The sequence below is a fragment of the Sciurus carolinensis genome, chromosome 2 (assembly GCF_902686445.1).
Source record: "Sciurus carolinensis chromosome 2, mSciCar1.2, whole genome shotgun sequence".
Classification (NCBI taxonomy): domain Eukaryota; kingdom Metazoa; phylum Chordata; class Mammalia; order Rodentia; family Sciuridae; genus Sciurus; species Sciurus carolinensis.
The window spans coordinates 23,794,558-23,812,837 of NC_062214.1; the positions used below are offsets into that span (position 1 = coordinate 23,794,558).

The 18,280-nt window shown below is 52.5% G+C and overlaps 1 protein-coding gene across 6 annotated transcripts in view; it reads right to left on the minus strand.

Moving 5' to 3' along the window:
- Positions 1–18,280, minus strand: part of Znf341 (zinc finger protein 341) — a 43,527-nt gene that overhangs the window by 19,313 nt on the left and 5,934 nt on the right. For 3 of the 6 annotated variants that reach the window (XM_047541744.1, XM_047541745.1, XM_047541742.1), the window contains exons 3-10: positions 16,694–16,890; positions 12,361–12,510; positions 10,879–11,127; positions 8,059–8,254; positions 6,431–6,521; positions 5,010–5,203; positions 3,015–3,205; positions 915–1,123 (exon numbers count right to left, since the gene is read on the minus strand). In XM_047541744.1, the coding sequence (XP_047397700.1) occupies positions 915–1,123; positions 3,015–3,205; positions 5,010–5,203; positions 6,431–6,521; positions 8,059–8,254; positions 10,879–11,127; positions 12,361–12,510; positions 16,694–16,890 (1,477 nt within the window). The remainder of the gene's footprint in view (positions 1–914; positions 1,124–3,014; positions 3,206–5,009; positions 5,204–6,430; positions 6,522–8,058; positions 8,255–10,878; positions 11,128–12,360; positions 12,511–16,693; positions 16,891–18,280) is intronic. The other 3 variants (XM_047541743.1, XM_047541746.1, XM_047541747.1) reach the window with 2 other exon arrangements.

The window sequence follows — 18,280 nt, forward strand, 5'->3', positions numbered from 1 at the left end:
AGCCTTTCATCACAGTGAACAGTAAGTACTTCTCCCTGAGCAACACGTGTTCTAAGCTCGAGGTCTCTGTTTACTTATCTCTAAATCCCAGAAGCCCCACCCAGGAGTTCCAGGGCTAAGTCACCAACCAAGTCCCTAGAGACACAAGTTTGTACAGAGAAATGAAAACCACTCTAACATGAAAATATTCACGAATCATGAGAAGGGTCCCAGAGAGTCACCCCTCCTGGATTCCCCCACCCCATCCCCAAGCAGGGGGTCACAGGCAAATGTACAGCAAAATACCTGCAGGGCAAAACCTGGGATTCGGGAGTGAGGAAAGGTAGAACGTGGGTACCTGCAGAAAATGCCCTCAAGAGGGAGCGCCTGGCAGGGCTGGGAAGGCAACCGGGGATCCGCCACAGAGGGCATGGATCAACCTCCAGGGAGAACCAGCTGGGCCTAAGGGTGAAGCTGTGGCACACGGGGAGCCGCATGGCTCCTGCCAAGGGGACCTTCCCAGCGACTGCAAAGGAAGCCTGAGTGATGGGAAGGGCGATCCAAAAGCCCACCCAGGCTAGCCTCGTCGACTCCGAGATCTGCCCAGGCTTCAGCTTTAACCACATTTAACAGATCGTAACACCTACAAGTCTTATTTTTCTGATTTTTGCTTTCCAACATGTGCTTGTTCAATTTTTTTTAGTTTAGGAAAAAAACAAAAACCAAGCCTTTCTCCATTACAGAAGAGGAGGTGGGAGCCTCCCTCTTCCAGGGGGTCTAGTCTCTGGCCAGCGGTGGCCAGGCTGAAACCACGCAAGCACAGCAGCGCCGCCTCCCCAGCCGGCCAACAGGCAGCCGGTTCTGCCAGGCGGGTGGAGCCTGCAGCCGCCGCTTCCCCTCCGCAGACCCCTGGGACGGGCAGGCGGGGCACCTACTTGTAGACGGCGCTGTCCTTCTTGGGGCTGTGCTGCGGCAGGAGGCTGTGGGAGTACTGGTGCACGCCCAGGTCGTACAGCGAGGGGAAGTCCTTGCCACAGAGGTGGCAGCGGTAGCTGAGCTCCTCCTGGTGGCTCTTGATGTGTTCCAGGAAGGTGTCCAGCTTGGGGAACGTCTGGGCGCAGCTTTTGACCACACACTTGTACACCTTGAGGGGAGACTGGGAAATGAGGGGAGGCAGAGGGGGCAGGGAGCCGCCTCCACCGCCCCCGCTGCCTGGGATGCTGCTGGAGGGCAGCCTGACCGCTGTTGCCCACTCTCTATTGCTGGAGCCCTGGTTTGTTTTGCTTTGGTTTGATTTGATTTGATTTGATTGATGTTGCAGTATTGAGGACTGAACCCAGGGGCGCTCTGCCACTGAGCTACACCCACAGCCCTTTTTATTTTTTACTTTGAGACAGGGTCGTGCTAAGTGCTGAGGCTGGCCTTGAACTTATGATCCTCCTGCCTCAGCCTCCCGAGTAGCTGGGATTACAGGCGTGTGCACTGCACCCAGTTCGCTCATATCGATATTCTTTTGAACTGGCTTTGTCATCAATCAGTTCCCTCATTAATAAGTAAAATTCTGACTTATGTCCAGGGTCTCATTTGTAGGCAAGGTATGTTTTTAGCATTTTGAAAATGATACTTTTATAAGTAGTATATATCCCCTCAGGTGCCTACACAATATCACACATTCTTTCTCTCCAAACAAGATGAACCCTGATTTGCTCAGGGTATTTAAAACACAGGACCCCCCCCCCCACCCCAACCCAGCCCCGGCTTCCTTGAATCTAGCATCAGCCATGTGACTCCTTTTTGGACAATAATACGTAGGCAGTAGTCTTTGAGGATGGCACCCCTCCTGAATGAAAAGGCATAATTGTCCTAAGAGAAATTCCCTCTACTTATTGCATTTGTCCTGCCTGGAGGACAGATGAGATGAACAGAGAGCAAGCAGCCACCCTGTGACTCTGAGGATGCATGCTGTCAGTCAAGGAGAGAAGACAGGAAAGCCAGAAGCTAGAAGAATCCTGGTCCACGGTGACACATCTGACCTGCCAGATGAGCCCAGCACTACCTACTTATGGGCTTCTGACATGAGGGAAATAGAACTCCTAACAATTTTTTTTTTTTTTATTGTAAACAAATGGGATACATGTTGTTTCTCTGTCTGTACATGGCGTAAAGGCATACCATTTGTGTAATCATAAATTTACATAGGGTAATGTTGTTTGATTCATTCTGTTATTTTTTCCCCTTCCCCCCCACCCCTCCCACCCCTCTTTTCCCTCTATACAGTCCTTCCTTCCTCCATTCTTGCCCCCCTCCCTAACCCTAACTCTAACCCTAACACTAACCCCTCCCACCCCCCAGAACTCCTAACTATTAACCCCACTTTCTATCATATGCAGCATGATAATTCATTTCTAAAAGACAGAGCACATGCACTGGCTCCGAGCAAGTAAGGGATCTACAGAACGTTTCTAGGAAAGGTTTCCTTGCTGCTAAAAGAGGTTTCAACTGTTGGGGACACAGCTCAGTGGCAGAGCACTCCCCTAGCAAGCGTGAGGCCCTGAGTTCCCTAGCACAGCCAAAAATAAAAACAAAATAAGTAAAATTCAACTACAGAAAAACAGGTTTCCATTGTTCCTAAATAATACAATGACTGAATTGCTGCCTAGAGAGTGGCCACCACCCGGCTAGGCAAGGTGAGCCACGGCAAAGGACAAAGCCACGCCCTCTAGTGCTGGTCACCAGAGCTGGAAAGACACTGGCCTTGAAATCTGGTTGAGTCACCATCTGTCACCCTCTTGTGACATGAGATGAGACACTACTGTTTAAGCCAGCTGGAATCAAAGGTCTCTGATTTGCCCCTGGGGTAACCTAACCTAACCCATGGACACCCTGCTAAGAATCTACCTTAAGGAAACAGAGCCGGGGGACAGAGCCGGAGGAAGATGGGACTGAGTCCTGCCCTTTCCAGGCAGCATTCAAAACCCCAGCATGGCGGAGGCTCCTGACTGGCTGTGGCCCACTGCCACCCACAACACACCTACCTGCTCGTTTTTGTGCTGGGTCATGTGGGACTTGAGCTGGAAGTAGGTGCTGAACTTGCTGGGGCAGAACTGGCAGAGGTAGGAGCTGTCGATGAGGACCACCTGCTTGGGCTCCAGCCTGTCCCCCTCTGCCTCACCTGCCGCAGGCAGGGCCTGGGGCTGGGGCGCGCTGGACAGGCTCTGGCCCAACCCTGTGGAGGAAGCCAGGGAAGGAAGTCACTGGGAAGGAGCCACCCAGTCAGGCGGACTCAGAGCACCTACTGCCTGCTCCTCCACGTTTCCCCTGCAGACTGTGACGCGCCTGGTGCCGGACACTGTACTCAGGAACCATAGTCACATGCAGCAGGCGGGCGCCAGCACAGCCAGGCCAGAGGCTACCGTGCTGCAGTGTGCAGCCACCCGAGGCAACATGCAACGGGAGGCCTCCGGCTCCCCTGCCGGCCTCCGCCTGGGGCACCGTCCACCTCTCTGTGCTCAGCAAAGGCCCAGCAGGCCTCCCCTCGCTCACTCAGGCCCTTGTTCCAGGTATAACCATTTGCTTCCCTGACTCCCTTCCCTAGACTGTTCCTTGCTGTCCCGGATGCCAGGGACCTCTGACCTCCTCCCTGCAGATCCAGGCCTGGCACACAGTAGGCTCCATAAATATTTGCTCAATGGTTGAACCTTTGGAGTGAAGCACTGTAGGGGTTTCAAAAGCAATGGCAGGAGTGGGTCCTCCCCTAAGGAGCTCACAGAACTCGGGGCTTGCTCCAACAGGAAGTGCTGATGGCCAGTCAGCCGAAGGTGGCCACGCCGTGCTTGCCCAGCAAAAGCCCTGCTTGGTCGCCACCACGTGGCTGGCACTGCTCACGCTCATGCTACGTGGAAAGGACTTGGGCTCCAGCTCGCCACTGTCCAATACACTGACTGGGAGCCACATGTGACAACAGGACTTGAAATGTGGCCAGTCCAAATCTATGTGCAATTACAAACCGCATGATTCCCACTATTATGTATGATTGTAATGTACTAGTACAATTTTTTTGGGTAGCAGGGATTAAATTCAGGGGTGCTTAACCACTGAGCCACATCCCCAGCCCTTTTTATAATTTATTTAGAGACAGAGACTCACTGAGTTGCTTAGGACCTCGCTAAGTTGCTGAGGTTGGCCTTGAACTTAGAGATCCTCCTGCCCCAGCCTCCCAAGCTGCTGGGATTACAGACATGCACCACCACGCCCAGCAATAAATTTTTTTAGAAAGTAAATATACACTGTATTTCAAAAATTTAGTATAAGAAGCATACAAAGTATTGCAATATGTCTAGGAATGCAGCTCGATGGTAGAGCGCTTGCCTAACATGCACGAGGCCCTGAGTTCAATTCTCAGCTCCACAAAAAAAAAAACAAAAAAAACCACACCTCAATAATTTCTTTATGCATGTAAAATGACAGTGTATTGGACTAAATAAGGTATATGATCGAAATTAATTTTGTTTTCTAAAGTGATTTTCACATAGCTACTAGAAAATCTTAAGTATGGCGCTCATGTTCGATTTCTGTTGGACAGCACCGCTCTGAACTTAGGAAGTCCACCATCCCGCTGCAGAAGTAAACCAAGGAGAGGGACAGAGCATCCGCTCCAGAACAAGTAAGGGCTGAGATGAATGAGAACCCAAAAATGGACAAAGAGACAGAGATCAAACAGGTTTCAACTCCTAATCAACCAGAGTCACGGCCCGAAGTAATATATTCAAAATGGATTGTGAGGTGTGGGATCCAGGCTCAACGACAAAAAGGTAACTATCAGGGATGTCTGCCATGGTACAGACAAAGGAATGCCTCGCATACTGTGTACCTGTCACCTTCCCTTCCATCCTACGCCCTCTTTTATAGACAAAGTAGACTGAAGCCCAGAGAGGTCAAGGAGGTTGCTCAAGGTCACACAGCTGGCAACGGAAATCTATAAAGCTGCAGAAGGGACAACTGGGAGAGTGGCTTTCCTCACGTCCACCCACCTGCATTCTCCTCTTCCTCTTGCCTGCTGGGGTCTAAGGCCATGACTTGGACGGTCACAGAGTTGCGAGAAACAGTGCCACCACTGCGCCCTGGAGGCCACACCTTGTGGGTCTGCATGTGTTTCTTGACGTTTGACTTCTGAGCGAAGGCACGGCCACACGCGATGCACTGGAAGGGCTTCTCACCGGTGTGGCTGCGGGGACGGGCTTGTTAGCTCGATCGTGGGAATGAGGGCCCAGCCTGAGCCCAGCAGCGCACAGACACAGGAAGGCCCAGAGGGCAGATCCGGATGATGCTCGCCACCACCTGACACCCTGGGGACATACCCCCTGACTGAGGAAGGCAGTCCAGGGGTGGAAACACCCTGAGCTCTGATCCTGTTACGGAGCTGCTGAATCAACAACCCTGGAGCTGAACTGTGAGAGCAAGTGCTTCTTAACTAGTCCAGCCTATTAAATGGGGACTTCCGTTATTTGAAGGAAGCATCCTAGTTGCCAAAGCATAACGCTTCTACTGCTAGTTAACTTTTTTTCTTTTTTTTTTTTTTTTTTGGTACCAGGGATTGAACTCAGGAGCACTTAACCACTGAGCCACCTCCCCAGCCTTATTTTGTATTTTATTTAGCAACAGGGTCTCACTGAGTTGCTTAGTGCCTCGCTTTGGCTGAGGTTGGCTTTGAACTCAAGATCCTCCTGCCTCAGCCTCCGGAGCCGCTGGGATTATAGGCAAGTGCCACTGTGCCCAGGGGTTCACACTTTGTTCCTGGTGTGCAGAGCTCTATCTGCGTCCTGAGTGACAGGTCCTGAGCTGCCTTCCTCCTCCACTCCCTTCTGCCAGGATGTTCTGCCTCACCTCAGGGCTCAGAGCAGTGGAGTTAGCCATCTGTGGACTGAGACCTCTGAAACTGTGAGCCCCAAGTAAACTGTTCCTCCCCTCCAATAGTTCTTGCCAGGTCTTCTGGTCACAGTGGCAAGAAAGCTGACTAAAACCCCCACTCTGTGAGAAACTCTCAACAAACACGCCCTTCCATTCCACAGATGGAAAAATTGAGGCTCAGATAGGCTCTCCTGTTCTGGGACAAGAGGCACCGTTCACCCTGAGCGGTTCTAGCAGAGCAGCCCTGACAGGCCAGGTCTCTGCAGCTATGAAGCCCCTCTCAATCCAAGTGCATCCCCGCCCCTCTCCCCGACCTTGACTTTCCCTCCCGCTGGTTCTGAGTGAAAGGAAAACACTCCCTGACCTGGGCTGCAGCCCTGAGCACCAAGACAGCGACAGCAGGAGGCCGAGAGGAGAGCCCGCCCCCACTGCGGCTGGAGAGCCGCCCCAGGTACCTTCGGACCCGCCCCCACTGCGGCTAGAGACCCCGCCCCAGGTACCTTCGGACCCGCCCCCACTGCGGCTGGAGAGCCGCCCCAGGTACCTTCGGACGTGCTGCTGCAGGTCGAAGTTTTTGGTGAATGACTTGTCACAGTAGGAGCACTTGAGCCTCTGAGCCTTCGGCTTCCCTGCAGCTGGAAGACAGTGTGAGCAGGCCATGGTGAGGCTGCGCCCGCCGAGGGCACCAGAGGCGCCTCTGTCACCCACCCCTGGACTGCGGCCAGGCAGCCCTCACCCAGGAAGGCCACATCCATGCACAGGCAGGGAAAGCGCAGGTGCCCGGGGAATCCCGGCAACGCTCTGGCTGGAAGCAGGACACTCAAAGGCTCCCCTCACCCCAGGGTAAAGGCCGACCTCTCTCCTGCGCTGTGGGCACCCTGCACGCTCTGACTCCTGTCAGCCTTAGCATCCCTCCAGCGAGCCGCAGTGCGGTCCTTACTAACCTTGAAAGACCTCACGTGGTCCCATCTCCAAGCCTATGCACCTGCGGGTCCCCCTTGCATGGAATGCTTGCTCCTCAGATACCCACAATGCTGCCTCCTTCCCCTCCCCAGATGAACAGGAGGCATCATGGGGGGGGGCACTTAACCACTGAGCTACATTCCCTGACATTCTTTTATATTTTATATTGAGACAGGGTCTCACTGAGCTGCTTAGGGCCTCCACAGTGAATTAATGAGGCTGGCCTTGAACTTGCGATCCTCCTGCCTCAGCCTCCCCATACTGTTGGGGTTACGGTGTGCACCAGCACCCGGCCAGACTGCATCATTTTCCAGCCTCTCCCTAGTCTTCTCGATCACAGAACCCTGCTAATCTCCTTCCTAGAGTGACTCCTAAATATTTATTTCCTGTCTCTCTCTCTCCCATTAAGCTACGGGTAACTGAGGGCAAAAGGAATCATGGACCAGGATATGAGACCCCCAGTGCCTGACATGGAGCCTGGCACACACATATTTGGCCAACACATATTTGTGGAAAGAAAGAAAAGAGGAAGTAATTGACTGGAAAGCTCCTGGAAAATTCTCAGTATCTTTTCCCTCCCTCTCCCTCCTGCTTCTGACACCGTCACCCACCCCATACTCAACATCTCCAAAAAGGTAACAGACACTACTACTCGTCTGACAGCCATTCTCGCCTCCTTCCCTCACAAATCCCTTACATAATGGGAACATCAGTGTTCCCAGCTAACGCAGACATTTTCCAGCTTCCTTTCCAGCTAGGTATGGCCATGTGACTAAGTTCTCACCAATTAGATGTAAGCAAAAGTCTCATACAGAACTTCTGGAAGCTGGGAGGTACCCCCTTTACCCTTCCTTTCTTCCTCCTTCTTACTGCCTGGAATATGAAATTGATGACTGGAGCTCCAGCAGCCATTTTAGATGATGAGGCACCCTGATAAATGAAGCCATGCTCTGGGGATAGAGGAACAGAAAGACAGAAGATACATGGGTGCCTGGTGACCACGTCACGTGATCCCCAGATTGCCTGCTTCTGGTCTTGTTCTATGCAGGATAGAAAAGAAATTCTATCACTTTTAAGTCACTTATTTTAGATTTTCCATTATATGCAACCAAAATTAATCCTAACCATCACAAAAGAGAAGACCAGAACCAAACAGCCTGCGGATAAGCTAATGCCAAGGAAAGATGCCCACGGCAGGCTGGGGCCCACCTTCCGGGAGTCCACTGGCACCTTTAGCCCGTCTGGTCTTCAGTGTTGGCGGGGAGTCAAAGGTGGCCACTGTGCCCCCGGTGGCGCTGGTCATAGGGACAGTAGGGTTTGGTCCTTTCGGTTTGAATCCCTGTTTGCCAGGGCTGTACACCGGGGGTGTGGGGAACACTGGAGCCTCCACACACTGGTTTGGTACCTAGAAAGACAGCACTGTCAGGAAAGGAGCCTGGGGGAGATGAGAGCTGCCCAGCCCCCACCCCCAGCAGCTGCTGGGCTCAGTCACCTGTCACTCCGAGACTCCCTGGAACTTCACAAAGCAGCAGCCAGAAGCAGCTTTGAGGGCAGCTGCCTGGGATGGAGTCTGGACTCTGCCACTTACTGTCTAAGGGACCCTGGGTTTTAATCTGTTTCCTCATCTGTAAAATGGGGCTACTCACAGCCCCCTGTCATGGGGTTGTTTGAGAATTAAACAAAGTAACAATTAAGAACTTAAAACAAAGGCTGGCATACATTAGGCACTCAATAAACATGAGCTGTTATTACTGCTGTTATAACTGCTTATGTTTTCTTTCCAGTACTGGGGATTGAAGCCAGGGGCACTTTACACTGAGCCACATCTCCAGTTGTTTTTTTATTTTTTCATTTTCTATGTTCTATTTTGAGAGAGGGCCTGGCTAACTTACTGAGGCTGGCCTTGAACTTGCAATCCTCCTGCCTCAGCCTCCTGAGTCACCAGGATTACAGACACGTGCCCCCACACCCGGCTATTTTTGCTCTTGGTGGTAGTTTGCTAGCACAAGAGAACAGGCAGTCCAAAGGGCCTGTGCCCTTAGAGCTAACTGACCCCAGGAGAAGCTGCAGTGACAGCCTCCCCTCAGCAGGGAGCTGATGCTGATGCCACAAAAAGCTGATGAGTGATTCTGAGTCATGCACAAAACTGAGCCAACTATGCCCGGATCACGACTGCGACACTGTGAAGAACTCGTTCACCCAGCGTTCATGGGTCTTTCTAGGCCGTCCTATCGAAAACGTCACTTCCCGTGCCCCTCTGCTTTATTTTCCTCCTCACACTTATCATTATCTGCATTCTGAGCCAGGAATGGTGGCGCACGCTGGAATCCCAGCAGCTCAGGAGGTTGAGACAGGAAGATTGCAAGTTCAAGGCCAGCCTCAGTCACTTAGCGAGGCCCTAAGTCACTTAGGGAGACCCTGCTTCAGAATAAAACATAAAAAGGGCTGGGGACGTGGCTCAGTGGTAAAGTGCCCTGGGTTCAATCCCTAGTCCGCCTCTCAAAAATCAAGATCACACGTTCACCTATCTGTGCTCTGGCGTCTGCTTCTTTCCACAGGGCAGGGATCTTAGTCCGCTGCTCATTCCTCCAACCCCAGGCTTAGAGCGATGCTTGGCATGACGAGAATTCAACGGAGACTTGCTGAGCAAAGGGTTCACTGAAGCACTCGGTGGGATCCTGGGATCCGACAGGCCCCAGTCGGGCTGCCACCTGTCCTGTCTGCTGGCTCCTGGCACCACGCCCACGCCTTTCCAGGCTCACCCCGGAAATGCCCGCTACCTTGCCAGCACGGTTCTGAACTCAGACTCGGTTCTGCCCGGAAGCAGCTTCTGCTCGAGATTTGGAATGCAGAGGGAGGCGGAAAGCGCCTCGTCCAGCAGGCGCGGTGGAAGACGGGTGGGCTGTGCACGTCACAAGCAGAGGCGTGGCTGGCGGGACTCTGCAAGGCCCTCGACCCCTGGCCCAGGCCTCAGGCGGCAGAGCGGCAGCGCAGACTCCACACCCACGGGTGCCTCGGGTTCCTCACATCTGGGCGCAGCAGCCGTGCGCTGGCTCCCCGGGCCTGAAACCCAGTGCACCGACCCTGGCGTTCGCTTCTCCAGCCCTTCCACCAGCTCTGGAAGCACCCGACTTCCTGCACTAAACCCCCCTGCCAGAAACCCAGTGGGTTTGCACTTTCCTGACCAACCCCTGACCAGTACTGCACTCCACAAATATTTGTCACATGCATGAATTCACATATCACTCAAGGACTTCCGAGGCGGTTAGGGGACTGCCACTGGGTTATGACACTGATTGGTCGCTTCACCCCTCCCTGTGTCCCTGCCTTTGCAGAGCACCGTGGCAGCTCTTCCCATCAACAAGTGGCATCCAGCGCTACCCCTGAATCTAAGCTGGCCTTGAAACCTATTTTGGCTAAGAGAAATGACTTGTGTCACTTACAAGTCTAAGCTCAGTGTGGCCTCAAGCATTTCTGTTTGCATATTCACCTCCACCACAGCCTTGAGTACCTGCAGAGATGAGGCCCACAAAGAGGAGAGCGGAGTCTCATACCTGGCCCAGTCCAGGCCATCCTAGGGCGGCTGACAGCCTGGCAGGATCAGCAGAGCTGTCAAACCAACTACCATAAGCACTCAGACATAAACACTGAGGTCTTGAGGATGTTTCTTACACAGCAATAGCTAGCTGATACACCTGGCTTCTTAGAGAATGAAAGAGACACATGCTGATCATTCGGGAATCCTCTCCCCAGAGGCAAGCGCTGGCCTGTCCCCAAGAATGGCCAGTATTTCTGCCACAACCTCTACTTCGTCCACCCTTCCCTGGCTGGCATTTCCTTCTGCAGGTGTGATGCTTCCATTCAAGTCCTGCTTTCTCCGTGACGCATCTCCCATGAGGACTGCGGTGGGGTCTGGGGAACTCATCACGGTACCGTACCCCCGGCACAGTGCCCGGCACACAGCTGGTGCTCAGGACAGGCCCGAGACTGTGACCAGGCCCCCTCCGGCCCTCCCCCGCCCTGGCTCACCTCCAGCGGCGGGTAGGGCTGCATCCCCAGAGTCTGGATCTCCACTGTCCCGCTGCCAGCCATGGGCGCAGCAGCGCTGTACACCTCCACCACGCCACTGCCGCCAGGGTTGGGACGCCCAGGGGGACCCAGGCTCTGGGGTGGGGGTGGCGGGGGTTGTGGAGGTGGCGGCGGAGGCAGAGGGGGTGGGGGTGGAGGAGGAGGAGGAGGCTGCGTAAGGTAACCGGGCACAGGATGCATGTTCAGACTCTGAAATCAGAAAAGACAAGCAAAGCATGAGAGCTGCTGGCTTCTCCACCGCGCATCAGCGTGGACGCTTCTGCCTGAGCCGCCGCATGGGAAGGAGAGCCACTCACAGGCAGATCAGAGGACGGGGCCGGGCGGACAGGGTACAGTCCCAGAAGAGCTCTGAGGGCATGGGCCTGGTGCTGCTCTTCTTTTTTTCCAGGGATACCAGCAAAACTGACCCAGCTCGTGGCCATCTTTTTTTTAAGGTATATATTTTTTAGCTGTAGATGGACACGATGCCTTCATTTTATTTATTTACTTTTATGGGGTGCTGAGGATCGAACCCAGTGCCTCAGACATGCCAGGCAGGCGCACTGCCACGGAGCCCCAGCCCATCCCGCAGGTTGCCATCTGACAAAGGGCCTGTTGCAGGACCGGCTCTCAGCTGGCCTCTGGGAACCTGGCTTGGGAGCACGCCCTTGGCGGACAAGGCCGTCTGCCCACAGGCAGCACAGGTCGCACTGCACCAGTACCAGCTCTTCTAGACTCCTCGTACCAACAGTGTGGTTTACCGTGAGGAACCCCATCCCTCCTGGGATCTGGCCTCGTGGTCATGGTGGCTGGTCGCCTAGGTGTACTGGAAAATCCCAAGGAGCCACTGTGCATTTTCTAATATTGGGGGTATTTAACTCAGGGACGCTTTACCACTAAGCTACATCCCAGCCCTTTTTATGTTTTATTTTGAGACAGCGTCTCACTAAGTTCCTTAGAGCCTCACTAAATTGCTGAGGCTGGTCTTGAACTTGTGATCTCCTGCCTCAGCCTCCCAAGTCACTGGGATTATAGGTGTGCACCACCACATCCAGCTGACAAGGGACAGTTTTAAGAACAAAAGCAGGAGTCAAAATAGCCAGGCTGTGGCTGTGCAATCCCCCCAACTGTGGGCCCCCTCAGCATGGCCAAGAGCCAAGCCAAGCCCCCTTTTTTCAGCAAGGTACTGAATCCACGGAAGCTAAATGCAGGCTTGGAGACTTCTTAGCATGTGTAAGGTCCTAAGTTTGATCCTCAATACTACAAAAAAAAAAAAAAAAAAAAAAAAAAAAAAACCCACAAAAATCAAACCAAGAAAAAGACCCTGTGAGAAGCCCGGCTTCACGGGGGCTGGGGAGATAGCTCAGTTGATAGAGTGCTTGCCCTGCAAGCACAAGGCCCTGGGTTCGAAAGAAATTCTCAGGAGAAGCCCGGCTTCCTTACCTGCACAGGCGGGGGCCCCTGGGGCATGGGCTGGTCCAGGGACGTGAAGGCCGACATGGCAGACATGAGCACATCATCGCTCACCAAGATGTTCCCCTGCACCAGGGTCTGGATCAGTGGGGACGGGGGCACCGTGATGTACGTGGAGATCTGAACAGCGAGAGAGACGGACAGAGGGGAAGAGAATGTTTGCACATGTCTGAGGCTCTGCAAGGAAGCGGAGGGAATGATCAAAGAGCAGATTCCGGAGTCCCACAGACCTGGGTTCCACTGCCACTCTGATGCTCCCTATGGTGTGACCCTGGGCACTCTGCTGCTCTCTGTCTCTGCTCGGTCACCTCCACAGAATAACCCACACCCCTCTGAGAACTGAGACCTTATGATCCAGCAATAACACCTCCTGGTTTCTGCACCAGGAAACACTCACAGGACTGCCACAGATGAGAGGCTTCACAAGCCTGTCTCCTTACTACCGAACCACATCCTGGCCCTTTTTATTTATTTTGAGACAGGGTCTGGCCAAGTTGCTGAGGCTGGCCTCAAACTTGCTATCCCCTGGCCTGCCTCCCAAGTCACTGGTATTACAGCGTGTGCCACTGCGCTGGGCCACACAGTCTTACTTCTTACAGTGAAAGACTAAATAACCTTAATGTCCATCAATAGGGAAATGAATTAAAAAATAACATCACAGGGCTGGGGTTGTGGTCAGTGGCAGAGCACTTGCCTACCACACGTGAGGCACTGGGTTTGATCCTCAGCACCACGTAAAAATAGGTAAACAAAACAAAACTATAAAAACTATTTTAAAAAATAGCAATATAGTCATGGAATAGAAACAATATTATATAGCTTGAAAAATCAAATGGCATTAAGATATGAAGATTGTCTTATTTTTTTAAAGACATCTAAAACAATAGCACATAATTCCAGCAGTTACTTTAAAAAAATATTTGAAAGTACCTTAGGCCATGAAGGTTATCTGCCAATAGCTACCTGGGGGCAAGGGAGAGGAACAGCACAAAGGAGCCTGGGTTTGTAAGCTCCTGACTTTGAAAAAGTAGGAGGGAAGGCCTGTATTACAGGCAAAGATGCAAGTGAATAAAAATAATAATATCATGCTCACAATAGTGGCAGCGTCAGACAGACCTTATGAGGAAGTGTCAAACTGGCTGTCAGGGGTGCGTTCTGTACTGTTTCTGTTTTTCTTTACCAACAGTGTAAGCATAGAAAGATCAGGCAGGACGCAAACCCCACGAGTCATCTCAGCTGTTTATTTGGGGGGTTGAAATGGCAAGTTGTGGTTTGCTGGGTGTGCAGGGGAAGGGAAGACTGGGGAGGGAGTGGAAGCAGGCGTCCTTTAACGCCAACAAAGGGTGTGACAGAAGTCCTTTTACTGTTCATGTGGCATAAAGCCTCAAAAGTTTAGTAGGTGGCTGAGGCCTGGAACCCCGAGGGCTGTGGGAGTCAGGTGCAAGGCTAGGGAGTCGCCCAGCCGGAGGCCTTCCTCCTGCCTCACGCGCCACACTTCTCCCACACAGCGGTTGACATCTGGCACCCCTGAGGGCTGTTGGAGTCAGACTTCAGACCCAAAACCTTCGTACAGCACCACAGAGCTGCCTGGATGACTGAACTCAGTTGTCTTGGGCCCTCTGTCTATCTCTTGCACCAGATGTCTCCGGCGTGGACAGCAAAGGGCAGGAGAGACCTACGTCCAGCCGGGAAGGGAACGCAGTCAGTTTGGAGATTCAGCCGCAGCTCCTGGGAGCGGTGGCTGGGGTCCTCCCAGCTTTCAGAGGGCCTTGGAGGTGCCGGCAGATCTCGGTCATCTCCAGACCTCATGGGCTGTTTAACTGACTGCAGGGAAAGGAAGGGGCTGCAGGGCAGTAGGGAACGTTACCTTGCTGTGCATTCCCAGTCAGGGAACCAAAAGGTTAGCACAAAAAGACCCAGCAGGACACAAACCTCCCGTGTCATCCCAGCTGTTTATTCAGGAACAGGGATGCAGGGATGAAATGGTGCCCGTGAACCCACTGTCCTGGTGGAAAATGAGCCACTGAACAAAGAGAGGGGCTGGGTTTATGCAGGTTATTTTGAGGGGTGGTCTAGTGAGCACATCAGTTTGCTTGGACACTCAGGAATGTGAGCCTTGCAGTCAAGGTCTGAGGACAGTGTCTGAAGAGGATTTACTTTGGAGGAGACTGTTTCCTTTAAGGGTGATGAAACACCTCCTCCCTGTCTGCAGCCAGCACCTGGAAAACGTTTGTCCTGGGAGATGAAGGCGGTCAGCGCAAGGCCTCCATCTTTACTCCCTTTTTCTCAGGCCTCGTTATCGTGGCGATTTTTCATTCTCTATATCCATTAAACAGGCCCTTGCCTTCTTCCTAGACCACCTGTCTATGAAACCTCTAGGGAGAGCAGCAACTGGGTCTCAGAACCCAGGGCCCCGCTTCAGTGATGAGATGTCTCTGCCCCCGATCGAGCAAGGGCAGCTCAGGCAAGTTGGGCAAATGTCCCACGCTATGGCCAAGAGATTCTGGCTCACTCATATTTTCATGAGTTCAGCTGAAATGAAATGTGGTAATCACATGTGTTCATCTGAATCACTGACTGCTTGTGCAAGGAAGTTATTTCCTTGCCCAGAACTAGAAGAATTTTCCTCTCTGGCTGGGTAAGGTGGTGTAGCTGAGGCAATAGGATGACAAGTTCAAGGCCAGTCTCAGTAACTTAGTGAGACCTGTCTGAAAATAAAATAAAAAGCCAGGCGCAGTGGCACACTCCTGAAATCCCAGCAGCTCGAGAGGCAGAGGCAGGAGGATCAAGAGTTCAAGGCCAGCCTCAGCAACTTGGGGAGACCCTGTCTCTAAATAAAATATAGAAAGGGTTGGGGAAGCTGCTCAGTGGTTTAAACACCCCTGGGTTCCAGCCCTAGTACCAAAGAAAAAAAGAAGAAAAAGAAAGAATTTTTCTTCTTTTGTTAGAAAAAAAAAAAGTAGGGGAGGGGAATATTTTCTTCCAGCAAAACTTATAATCAAGGAATTAGAAAAATGACTGTTCTGTGCTAGAAGACCCTGTGGCAATTTGAAAAGTTTCAGTCTACATGTCCCAATGGGGCTGGCGGGTGAATGCTTTCATTCTAATAGCAGAAATTACATCCCTACAAAGCATGAAAGAATATTCTAAAGGAGTAAGGAGAGACGAGGAAGTCAGGGAAATTCAGCTCCTTGACCTCTTCTGGAGACAAGCCCAGACTCCTTCACAAGGGATCCTTTGACCCTAGGGCCCACCAGGATGCCTTGCTCCAGAACCGTGTTCCAGTCTGGACTTCCTTCTGACCTCCAGACTTGGAGGTTGGCATGGTCGACATTGCCTCTGCCTCCTTTTACGGGTCCCAGGGCATGTCCAGTTGAATCCGCTAAAGTATTCTCCTGGTGGCTTTCCCACTTAGGAAGATGGCAACTCCAACTCTGGAGTCACCCTTGACTCCTCCTATGTCTCTTATGTCACACTCCTCACTCAGCTGATCCACCAGTGCTGTCACTAACACCTTCAAAATATTTCCCGCATCCTCTCACCACCTCCTCAGCACCACCCTGGTCAAGCCGCCACGGCCCACTGCCTGGAACCATCTGGCACTGCCTATTGGGTTTGCTCGATGCCTGTCAAAGTCTACTCTCTACAGCAGCCAGAGAGACCTGGTTAAAGTGCAAGACAGACTACACACCTCTTCTGCTCAGAACTTTCCAGCACCTCCCGTCTCACCCCAGGTAAAGACCCATGAGGCCCACACTACCAGCCAGGCCCCCGGGGTGGCCCCCTCACTCTCTGCCTTACTCATCCTCTCAGCCACTGTCCCTTCCTGGAATAACCTGGCTTGCTTCTGTCTCAGGTCTTTGCACCTGCTGATCCCTCCACCAGGACACTCTTCCCCTCACCTCCTTGGGACTTGGCTCGGACATCACCTTTCCACAGAGCCCTTTCCCAGGTACCGTATGCAATATGGCAAACCCACCCACTCTCTCTTGGCATCCCCTAGCTCTGCACTTAACACGCTGAGAAAATTGCAGCTTTACGTATTTGTGCATATCTATCCGTTTCCCTCGACTCCACGAGGGCAGTGACCTGGTCTCTTCTGTCCACTGAGGGACCGCCAGGGCCCAGCAGTGCCTGACACACAGTAGGTGCTTGAACAGATCTGCTGGCATAGTGTGGTGGCGCATGCCTGTAATCCCAGCTACTCGGGCGGCTGAAGTAGGGGGATGGCGAGTTCAACCTGGGCAACACAGCAAGACCCATCTTCAAAAAAAGCTGGAGGAATAAATGGGTGAACGAATACCTGGCGATTGGCAGGAGGCGGGACCTGCTGGACCGCGGCAGGTGCTACCGAAGGGGTGTAGATGCTGTTTGTGGCCAGCGAGACTGTGGCCAGGGCAGGAGCACTCCCCTGGCACTGTTCCCGCTTGTGGGTCATAAAGGCTGGCAAGGAGTTGAACTGCTTCTTACACTTCCCGCAGAGAAAGACGTCCTCGTCATCTGAGGGTCACACCAGGGGGCGGCAGGAAGGGACCCCAGAGGGATTGAGTAATGGGAAGAAAAGCAAGAATAAGTCAGGGCATCACCAGGAAGAACGGGAGACTGCAGCCACAGACGGGACAGCAACTTGACTTGTTGAGCGTGTGTCAAGCGTCACCCATGTGCTTCCTGGGAGCTTTCGAAGCCACAGGCACCTGCAGGAAGAGTCAGCCCTGTGCAGCTATGTAGCAAACAATTAGAAACCAGGAACAACGAAGTGAATTCAGCTCAAAACTAAGAATTTCACAATCTTTTTTTTTTTTTTTTTGGTACTGGGGATTGAACCCAGGGATGCTTAACCACTGAGCCACACCCCAACCCTTTCTTATATTTTATTTTGAGACAGGGTCTCACTGAGTTGCTCAGGGCCCCACTAAGTTGCTAAGGTTGGCTTTGAACTTCCGATCCTCCTGCCTCAGTCTCCTGAGCCACTGGGATTACAGGTATGTGCCACCGCACCAAGCTCAGAATCTTTATCCTGCCTGAATTTATTCCTGTCTCCAAATGGGCCAGATGAGCACACTGACCCCTGCTGAGCTGCTTCTCTTAAAACAACTCATTCTCACCTCCTCCAGGAAGCCTTCCCAAAGCCTGTGGCCGTAGTTCCTTCCTCTGGGAGCTCCTCTCATAAAATAGCTTTCTCATCATCACCAGACTAAGTCCCCTGAGGGAAGGAAAGGTATCTTATTTATCCCACAGCTGGGATATTTCCTGGACACCGAGGAGGTCTTCAATGGATGTCTGTTGAATAAATGAAAAGCTAATTGAGCCGGCACACACCTGTGATTCCAGAGGCTCAGGAGACTGAGGCTGGAGGATCGCAGGTTCAAAGCCAGCCTCAGTAACTTAGCGAGGCTATAAGTAACCTAGTGAGACACTGTCTCCAAATATAAAAATAAGAAGGGCTGGGGATGTGGCTCAGTGGTCAAGTGTCCCTGGGCTCAGTTCCTGGTGCAAATAAATAAAAACAATTGAATGCTTGACTGTAGTTCACAACACCCACTACTGAGGTCCTACCTTGGTCACGCACTGTGTCCAGCCCTTAAAATGGGCTGTAGCAGAAATGTCTAGCTGCTGTTCACTGTGTGTGTGCGCATGGTGCTGGGGACTGCACCCCGGGCCTGGCGCACGCTGAGCACAGGCTCTCCCACTGAGCCGTACTCCCAGTCCTGTTATTCAGTTTTATTTGAATCATTCAAATAAATAAGGTGTGGAGGCTGAGGCAGAATGACCACCAGTTCAAGGCCAGCCTGGGCAATTCAGCCAGACACTGTCTCACAGTTTAAAAATAATCTTAAAAAGGGTTGAGGGTGCAGCTCTGTGGTAGAGTGCTTGCCTAGCATTCACGAAA